Raw genomic sequence first — 10,378 nt, forward strand, 5'->3', positions numbered from 1 at the left:
CATCAAAGTCCTCATGTTCTGTATCCGCAATGAGCAACTGGGCAAGTTCTCCATCAAACACGCCAGGTTCTCTCTCGTCATTGTCTGAGTCAGTCTTTTACGAAAGCTCGAACAACAGTGCAAGCAGACACATTAGCCCAAGCATCCACAATCCATTCACAAATTGTGGCGTAACTCGCACGGCGCTGCCTCCTAGTCTTAGTAAAGCTGTGTTTGCCATCTGTCATCCATCGCTCCCACGCTGCTCGCAACTTCACTTTGAACGCCCTGTTTACAGCGATGTCCAGCGGTTGGAGTTCATTAATCCATTGCTCGAGTTAGTCTTCCAACTCGGGCCACCTTGCCTTGTTTCCGCGGAAACTCAGCTTCGTCTTCTTGACTTGGCGAAGCTCGTTTTCCTGCTTCCTCCACTTGCGAACCATGGATTCGTTGATCTTGAATTCTCTCACGGCTGCTCGATTCCCATGATCCTCCGCGTAACTGATAGCTTGCAGTTTAAACTGTGCTTTGTAAGCGTGTCTCTTCGTAGGTGCCGTTTTCGACTGCGGTCAAGCCAGCCTCCACTCGTAAAGTAGCAGTCAAGCCAGCCGCCCCTAATTTTGTTCATACTAGGCATTACGGTAATAGCTCGCCAACTCGCGGCGAAAGCCACCTTCAAAATAAAAGCTTCCCAATAATACGGACGTCAGTGATCTTTGGTTAAGGAATGCAACCAGTAAAGTTAATTTGAATCTTCCTCGTATGAACAAAATTAGGGGTGGCTGACTTGATTGCTACTTTACGAATGGAAGCTGGCTTGACCGCAGTCATTTTTTGGGGGGAGAAAAAGTGCGCCTTATGGTCGTGAAAATACGGTAGTCATTGTTTAATCCAGCCCACGGAGCATTTACATTACCAAGAGTCATGTAATACTTGTATTAATTTAACCATTTTCTTCCCTAATATTGGTTCATTGAAATTTACATCTTCATTTTTATACATGTATCTCATTAAATAATTAGTTAATTGATTTGTAGTAAATATGTAAAATATTTTTCCATACAGATACTTTTAAAATACATTTTAGTAAGTAGACAGACAGTTTATTTACCTCATGAATAAATGACCTGCCCCATCTGTCTGTTTTAAAAATCAAATATGGCCCCTCAGCACAATAATTTGCCTATACGTGCCTCAGATTCTCGCTGAGCAGAAGTTAGAGATTTACAGATGTTGATGCGACGATGCTTTCTGAAACAAACGGCAGTGAACACTTTTGCTGTGTTGTCCCCTGTCACTCTTGACAACTGTGTGTGTGTGTGTGTGCGTGTGGATGCCACAGTGTCACCCCTGTATGGGTGCCATGGTCGTCAGTAACACATGAGCTCTACTATGTGGTACATCATGCAAAGCATTCAAAGCAAATACTCCCTGTCCGAGCGACTCATCCGCACCATCGCCGCCATCCGCTCCTTCCCACACGACAACGTGGAGGACCTCATCCGCAAGGTGACCTGTCTTGTTCGTCTGTGTATCCAAAATGTTTTTCCACTTTTTGTGTTGATGGACGTTAATTTGTTTCATAAAGGGTGCCGACGTGAACCGCATGCATGGCACACTGAAGCCTCTGCACTGTGCCTGCATGGTTGCTGATGCCGACTGTGTGGAGCTGCTGTTGGAGAAGGGGGCAGAGGTATGCATCACATCATTAGAGTACACCTTGATGGGCGGGCAACAATTTTTTTATTTTTTTATTTTTTTCCAATCAACTCAAGTTAATTTTACGGCTTTCCCCAAATTTACACTGTGACAGAATTCAGATTTTTGCTCTGAAAGTGGCGCAATTGGGATATGTGTCATTGTGTGGTTAAAAAAAAAATCTAATCAGAATCGTCTTTATTTGCCAAGTATGTCCAAAAAACACACAAGGAATTTGTCTCCGGTAATTGGAGCAGCTCTAGTACGGCAACAGACAGTCAATTGAGAGAGAACACTTTTGAGACGTAAAGACATTGAGAAAAACAGTCACTGAGCAATAAAGGGTTGCTAGTTATGTGGTAATGCCCTCATACATATTTTAACATTATTATTATTATTTTTTTTTTTTAATTGTCTGCTCTAAGTCCTCTAGCACTTAGAGCAGTTCGAATGACTAATATTGCAATAGTCCGGTGCAATGACCATTGTGCAAAGAGCACCGAGACTTCAAGCGAGTAGTACGATAATCTGGGACAATGTTGATTGTATTGGATATCTGCCAGTGCAAATGCAGTGTTAACACGCAGATTAGATACACAGTCAATGCCAGCTCAACATCATCAAAATACTTTACGTGGTGACATTTACCCACCGGCATTGGCTCAAACAACACAAATTAACATTAAAAAAACACCCGCTATAAATCTAAACTTCAGGGACAGTATAGACAATTAGATATAATGTAACTAAAAGGTGTATATCACATCAAATATGGTTTAAATATGCTACACTGGGTTGTATCGATTACATGTATATGTAACAAATTTATCATCTTAAGATTTTTTTAGCTGATTCAGGACAAATGTGATGTGCTGAATCCAAATTTCACATTGGTTTTGCTCAATGTTTTAATCTATGGCCACATAGTATAGAAATTCCTTGTGCGTCTTGTGTAACATACTTGGCCAATAAAGCTGATTTTGATTCTGAACTGGCTGAATTTAGACAACTGCACGGGGTACAGGATAGTAAACATTGTTAGCTAATTTAATGTAGCCTGCCACTGCTAGTTAGAATGATTTGAAATCCCTTCACTTGTGGTCAAGGATAGACTGCCAGTGCACTTTCCATCACTTTATTGAACAAACAGTAACAAAATAAATAAAAGCACATATTTACGACATCTCCCCCCCCCCCCATCACTTGTCACTTGTGTTCAAATATCTAGACTGTCGGGCTATTGTTCTGCTGTGATTTTCACCCCTTGTTCACTCTATCCCTCTGTCTGTTTCCTAAAACCCTTTTTTGTCCGTCTGCATTTTCAATTAACATCAGAATAAAAATAATTTAAAAATTAAGCAGAGGAAGTATTTCAAACTCCCCTGTTGTACAGCAAAACTGTTCCAGCACAAAGGCATATAGATCCACCATTCTGCAAGGCCCTGCAGCTGAACAGGAAAGGTTTTAAAAAAATAAAGAAGTAACTGTACTTTTACTCCGTTACAATGATCTAAATGCCTCTCGCTACTTTTTCAATTATTGCTTTTATATCAACTATTTAGTACGCGAGACTACGACTTCGATTTCAGCATTGGGCGCTGTTTGCTCCAATCCAATTTAAGCGCTAGTGACGTTTAAGTCTAGTTCACCAATCAAACAAAGTCACATGACCACACACAGTGTCTTCTATTGGGGTTCCCGGGCATGGGTATTAACACTAGCTGTCCAGCCCGGCTAATCGACGTGCATACGTGGCGGCCATGTTGGAAAGGTCGTCGTTCCTGTAGAAGGCAACGGCGCGTGACTGTTTACATTTCAGATGACAAAAGCAACAGCTTTCATGTATTGTATTTGTCTGGCACTGTCTTCCCGAACGTGGATATTTTAGCCCACTTCTAACTTGAGAGCCTTGTAGTAAATTGCAGATGTTTTGTTACTCACTATTTACTCATTACTTGAGTAATTATTTGGCTTTACACAATCAGGATTTTTGGGGCCGATCACCGATCCGCGAATTTAAAAAAACGATAACCGATCCGATCACAAGATGGAGCAATATGTCTATTTACATGACCTGTTCATTTACTGTATATACTTGTGTACTTAATTGCTCAAAAAAATACATTTACAATAAATTATGTATCTTTATTCATCTATTTATGCCAGTGAGGCAGTGACAGACGGAACAAATCAATGGTCTTCTTTTAGAAGTACATACAGTAATTAATGTATCCACTTTTTGAGACATTTTTGTTTGTTGGTGTGTTGTGAGATTTTTTAATTGTAAAATATGTTCCTTGGCTCCATAAAGGTTGGACATCACTGCTCTAGTCAGATCGTGTATTTCTAATCAGTCAGGTCAAGCCAACATTACAACATGACAGAAATAATGGGTGCTAACTTACTGTAATTAAATTACTTTATTGTAATTAAATGACTTCACCCACACCGAAACTTTAGAGCATGATTCGACAGAACAGCAGCATGTTTACGCACAACCGTTAGTGCTAGCACTAGCTTGCTAGGCTACATAACATTTTGTTGCCTGCTTGCGAGCCGTATAGTATTAAAAGTACGGGAACATACCTCAAGCAAGCCTTAAACGAACGTCCTCTCCTGAGCACCGGTGACCCCCAACACGTTTTACCCCATTTTGTCCTTATAATACAGTCGCCGCAATCCACTCTTGTTGTCGTCGCCATGGTAACGAGTGTATCGGTCGCATTTGAGTTGACAAGATAAAGCCCAATGATCGTAAAAAACGGGATGCGGTGGTATCGGAATACAAAATTTTATTGCAGTAGTCTGACATAGAGCAAATTTGTCTTGTGGTCTGATCCGGGTATTACGTATTGTCTGTCTCAGACGTGTTGTCTGTCCCACACTGCCGACATGTTTTTTTTTTTGTTAAATAACTTTATTGGCCGTCAGATATTTACAGTACTACGTCAAAAGACGCGACAAGGCTAAAAATAAACTAGCTTTTGGATTTAAATATACTGTGCACGATGGCGAAGCGGAGTAAATGTCTTTTGCGGAGCCGATCAATTACGTCATTGATCAGATCGGTGAATTATGACATTAAAGCCGATCAGCATAAAATGCTAATTATCGGCCGATATCGATCAGGCTGATAAAATCGGTGTAAAGTCTCGTAATTATTTAAATGTGTACTTTTTACTCTTAATTTTTTGGAGGACTACTTTTACTTGAGTCACATTATTGTCAAGTAACAGTACTCTTAGTTGAGTACAATATTTGGCTACTCTACCCACCTCTGGAGCAGACATCCTCTATTGCTACTCTTACGTTTAAGCAACATTTTTGCTCATCAGATCAGCCAGTCTGGTGGTTGTTGCACTGGTCTTTTATATTTTCGTGTTGAGGTGCTGCGGGTCGTGGCCCTGGTTGCGGTCCCATCAGAACCGCGAAGCACACGTAACATCGGCGACGACCTGATCCACTAGTACATCTTGTATTAATTAGGAAACACGCCTACAATTATCTAATGTGTTTACGAATGTTAGTGTTAAATATATTAAGCGACGGAGCGATGTTAGGCATTATGTCACAACACAGAATTGACTATTTTCAATTTCAGAAATGGCCAATAAAAACAGAAAAATACTGTACTTAATATTTTCCTGGAGGATGCATTTGGGATTAGCCTTTGAAGTTGGTAATAGTGAAAAATGAAGTGAAACAGACAATGATTTGAGTTAATTATTTTCCAGAATGAGAGTGCTTAAAGAGGAGGATGCTATTCATGTGGCACTGCTTGAAGCAGGCATCAGGTGCAGGTGGAGATGGGCCTGGCTGAAGTTGGTGGCCAAAACAAAAAAGCAAAGAAATTAGGCAAATTTAATTTGAATCTTAAATTTGTACATAAATATGTACTTGAGTGGTGTAAAGAAATGTATTTCTGTGTGAAGAAAATTGTGTATTTTGCCTTATTGTACTCTTCAGTCTTCCACATTGCTTAATTTATGTTAAAATAAAAAAAAATTCTCTGCGGGGTAAATTTTTTTTGGGGTCACCTTTTCTATGCCTTTGGTGTTTGCATGTCTGAATACTCCACTCTCATTTGCTGGTTCCAACATCCCTCAGCAGCCCAGCCCCTGCCTGTAAAGTCACACACGTTTAGTCACAGATAGGCACAGACACTACATCCATCCATCCATCCATTTTCTGAGCCGCTTCTCCTCTCTAGGGTCACGGGCGTGCTGTAGCCTATCCCAGTTATCATCGGGCAGGAGGCGGGGTACACCCTGAACTGGTTGCCAGCCAATTGCAGGGCACATACAAACAAACAACCATTCGCACTCACAGTCACACCTACGGGCAATTTAGAGTCTCCAATTAATGCATGTTTTTGGGATTTGGGAGGAAACCGGAGTGCCCGGAGAAAACCCACGCAGGCACGGGGAGAACATGCAAACTCCACACAGGCTGGGCCGGGGATTGAACCCCGGTCCTCAGAACTGTGAGGCAGACGCTCTAACCAGTCGCTCACCGTGCCACAGACACTACAATACTGTAGAATTTGAGGATGGCGACCCCAAGTGGACAAAATAATACCTGCACCCTCATATGCACTTAATTTGGTATTATATGCATGAAGCTTGAAATTTATATACTGTAAAATAATAATAATAAAATAATATTTTGTCGCTACTTTGCGGATTTCGTCTATCACGATGGTGGTCTGGAACGTAACCCCGTGATAAAGGAGGGATTACTGTAATGCCATAGTGATGCAATTGTGTAGTTATTTACATGCAATTTCGGTCTCTGCGCATGTGAGTTGGTGTGTGTCACTTGAAGTTTACATAGAAATGGACAAAAAAACTTAAACCTGATACAGGCATTAAATTGGTTACTTGGACCTGCATTGTAAATCCCTCACCAGTGTTGTAACCTCTGTGTCTGTCAGGTGAATGCTTTGGATGGATATAACCGCACGGCGCTCCACTATGCAGCAGAGAAGGACGAGAGCTGTGTGGAGCTGCTGTTGGAGTACGGGGCTCAGCCCAACGCTCTGGATGGCAACAAGGACACTCCGCTCCACTGGGCCGCTTTCAAAGACAACCCAGAGTGCGCGAGAGCACTGCTCGACAGCGGGGCTTGCCCTAACGCCCGCGACTACAACAGTGACACGCCGCTGAGCTGGGCAGCCATGAAGGGCAACCTGGAAAGTGTCAAAGTGCTTTTGGACTACGGCGCACAGGTGCACGTGACCAACTTGAAGGGCCAAACACCCATTTCCCGACTGGTAGCCCTCTTAGCGCGAGGCCTGGGCACCGAGCAGGAGGAGGAGTGCCTGGAACTTTTGTGCCGGGCAGCTGGGCGTTTCGAGATTCGCCGGGCCGACGGCACGCTTCCAAAGGAGCTCAGTAAGGATCCGCAGCTGCTGGCCAGACTCACCGGCATGGTGGCCCAAGCGCCCACACTGCGCTCTCTGGCGCGCTGTGCTGTGAGGCAGAGTATGGGCGTGCAGTTCCTACCCACGGCGGTTAAAGAGCTTCCTTTACCAGAGACCATCAAGGAATACCTTCTTCTCAGAGACTAAGACAACGTTGGGTGGCGGCAATGGAGTTTTTCCTCCTCGTCTCCAACAAACACAACAGCCTCTTGTGCTCCTTTTCCACTGCGCAAGTACTGGATCGCCTCGATCGAAAACCACGCGGCACTGAAGGCATCAGTTCGAACGAGACATGTTAGCTAAACGATACAGCAGTTATTAGTATAATGGAAGCAAAAATATCATCTACCAAGGCAGATCTTGTGGTTTTGTAAAGGATAAAGTGGAGAGCCTTTTTTTCATGATCAAGAAAAGCTAAACTGAAAACACAATGATTGAACTGATTTCGCACAATAAAGAGATTTTTGGGCACTTACTACAGTATGATATACGTGTAGGGTTTTAGAATGTTGTCATACGTGGGGAAAACCGAACACGGGCAGAAGGAGTACTTGGATTTGGATCTTTAACACCAATGTATTGTTACTATTAAGGAGTATGGGCACTGAAAAGGGAAGAAAAAAATCAAGATTAAAGAATAAAGTTATATATATTTTTTTTTTAGGTTAGTCATTGCTAAAATGAAGTCGTATATTTTCAAAAAAGTTTTTTGTTTTGTTTTTTTGGTTCAATGTGGCCCTAATATTCCTTCATACTTTGCTGTATCATAAGAGGAAACAATACCATATAAACCCCTGTTGCTCACAACAGTGGAGGAGAACGTGGTTCTCGTCTGTTTAACTCTCGGCATGTTCCAATATATAATGATACGAAATTGACTTTCCATGCTTGCAACCCCAACTGAAGTTACTACAGATAACAAATCAATACAGAAGGTGTTGCAAGTACAAAGGAAAAGGGGCATGACAACAGCATTTGACATGTAGATTCAATGGAATGTTTTCACCAAATGTAGTGAAGTGTCTTTGAAAACGCCAGATGGGTGTACCGCTGCACCTGTACATATATATTATAACTTATGTACCGTGCTGCGAAAAAGCTTTAAACCCCTTCTTGCATAGTTTGCCCACTTTAAGATCCTCAAACAAATGTGAATATCAGACAAAGATAACGTAAGTAAAATGTAGTTTTTAAATGGTGATTTAAATGGTGATGGTGAAAGCTTAGTACAGTGGTGAACCTTCCCAGGAGTGACTGCCCAACAAAAATGACCCCAAGAGCACAGCAACGACTCATCCAGGAGGTCACAAAAGAACCCGGGACAACATCTAAAGAACTGAAGGCCTTCAAAAATAAGGAAGAGACTGGGGGAAATGGCATCCATGGTGGAGTTCCAATGTGAAAACCACTGCTGACAAAGAAGAACATAAAGCCTTGTCTTCCTTTTGGGAAAGAAAAAAAAACATCTGAATGATTCTCAAGACGGATGGGAAAGTATTTTATGGACTGATGAGATGAAAGTTGAATTTCTTGAAAGGTGTGTGCCTCGTTACATCTGGCATAAATGTAACAGCATTTCAGAAAAAGAACATCATACCAACAGTCAAACATGGTAGTGGTCGTGTGATGGTCTGGGGCTGCTTCATGATTTCAGGACTTGCTGTGATTGATGGAACCATGAATTCTGCTCTTTACCAGAAAATCCTGAAGGAGAACATTCGGCCATCGGTTTGTGACCTCAAACTGAAGCGCACTTGGGTTCTGTAGCAGGATAACAATCCAAAACACACCAAGTCAATTCTGAATTGGACCTCGGCAAGGTCCAGACTTGAATCTGACTGAAATGCTGTGGCATGACCTTAAAAAGTCAGTTAATGCTTGAAAACCTTCCACTGTTGATGACTTAAAACAATTCTGCAAGGTAGAGAAGGGAGCAAATCCTTTTTCGCAGCACTGTAGGCATCCCTAAAATTGCGAACCCTTGAAAAGTATTGTTACGGTGGTCTTCAATGCATGGAATGCGGATGAGGGCTTCTGCTTCATGTTGTGCCAGCGATCATCTAATGTATCTGTCTTTTATACTACTGAGGTAACAAACAAATGAGGGGAACACTCGTATCTGTTATTTTTAAGCTTTGTCGGTTGGAATGGGCACATGCAGTAAGTCTTGCCTGATAACATGACGATGACTTACTTGCCTGTTCTGTGTGCAATTCAATGTCAAGCAAAGTTGCCATGGAGGAGCAAATGGTTTTTATTACACACCGCTATATCTTCAGTTTTTGTTTTGTTTTTACTTATTTTAATTTAACTATTAACAAGGCAAGACATTTAAGTCAAAAACATTTTCAAGATTCCCAAGGTTTGCTTTGTACTATACCCAAGTTGAAAATGGATGGCTTTATGTTGTGGTGCTTAAGATGTATAATCCTGTTGAAGTCGCATCTTGTTTACGCCTGCAAAAGTGTTTGTTGGGGTGGGGGGTTACTTTAATGAAAGTACTCCTATGACTTTTGTCATCTGTGTAGTTCTTCAATATTCATCACCAGGAAGTCATTTAAATACAAGACGAGATACACATTACACAATTACTGTACTTAAAAAGCAACCTACTGAATTCAGACTATTATATCAGAATCATCTTTATTTGCCAAGTATGTCCAAAACACACAAGGAATTTGTCTCCGGTAGTTGGAGCCGCTATAGTACAACAGACAGTCAATTTACAGAACACTTTGGAGACATAAAGACATTGACAAAAAACAATTGTGCAAAAAGATGCAGAGTCCTCTAGCACTTAGAGTAAAACATGGTTTAAGATGTACTCAAAGGCAAAACCCTCAAGATAGTCAACCTTGCACATTGTTATTCACTGTTAACTTACTACTACTACATCTAATTTTACAGTGGACCTTTGTCCCACTTTTTTTCTTACACACAAAGGCCGCCGTAGCCACAGTGCTGGCGATGATGGTGATAATGGCGAGATTGACGAAAGTTTAACCGTGATTCCAATGAGCAAAACGAGAATGGATATTTCCAGTGTCCACTCGGAGAGGAGTGCGTAGTTACGTGACGTACAGCTGTTGCAGTGCGTAATGTAGTGTGCGCATTATACGGACTACGTAGCTGGGCATTTTAGCGCATTTGCGGTCCAACTACGTCACACGTTATTTGCTGCTCGTGGTTGGAAGGCAACATAAAATGCATTTGAATAATATCACCACATTTTTGTTCGCGTGCTCAAGGTGAAATTTGGTGCCTTGATCTTGACATTTT

General features: G+C 41.7%; 1 protein-coding gene across 3 annotated transcripts in view; it reads left to right on the top strand.

Annotated features, from left to right (window-relative positions):
- asb8 (ankyrin repeat and SOCS box containing 8) overlaps nucleotides 1-9,609 on the top strand; it is a 29,852-nt gene extending 20,243 nt beyond the window's left edge. For all 3 annotated transcript variants that reach the window (XM_061747341.1, XM_061747351.1, XM_061747359.1), the window contains 3 exons: nucleotides 1,322-1,488; nucleotides 1,568-1,672; nucleotides 6,611-9,609. In XM_061747341.1, the coding sequence (XP_061603325.1) occupies nucleotides 1,360-1,488; nucleotides 1,568-1,672; nucleotides 6,611-7,246 (870 nt within the window). In that variant the 5' untranslated portion in view covers nucleotides 1,322-1,359 and the 3' untranslated portion in view covers nucleotides 7,247-9,609. The remainder of the gene's footprint in view (nucleotides 1-1,321; nucleotides 1,489-1,567; nucleotides 1,673-6,610) is intronic.
- The last annotated feature ends 769 nt before the right edge of the window (nucleotides 9,610-10,378 follow it).

This window comes from Phyllopteryx taeniolatus, chromosome 1 (genome assembly GCF_024500385.1).
Source record: "Phyllopteryx taeniolatus isolate TA_2022b chromosome 1, UOR_Ptae_1.2, whole genome shotgun sequence".
NCBI lineage: Eukaryota > Metazoa > Chordata > Actinopteri > Syngnathiformes > Syngnathidae > Phyllopteryx > Phyllopteryx taeniolatus.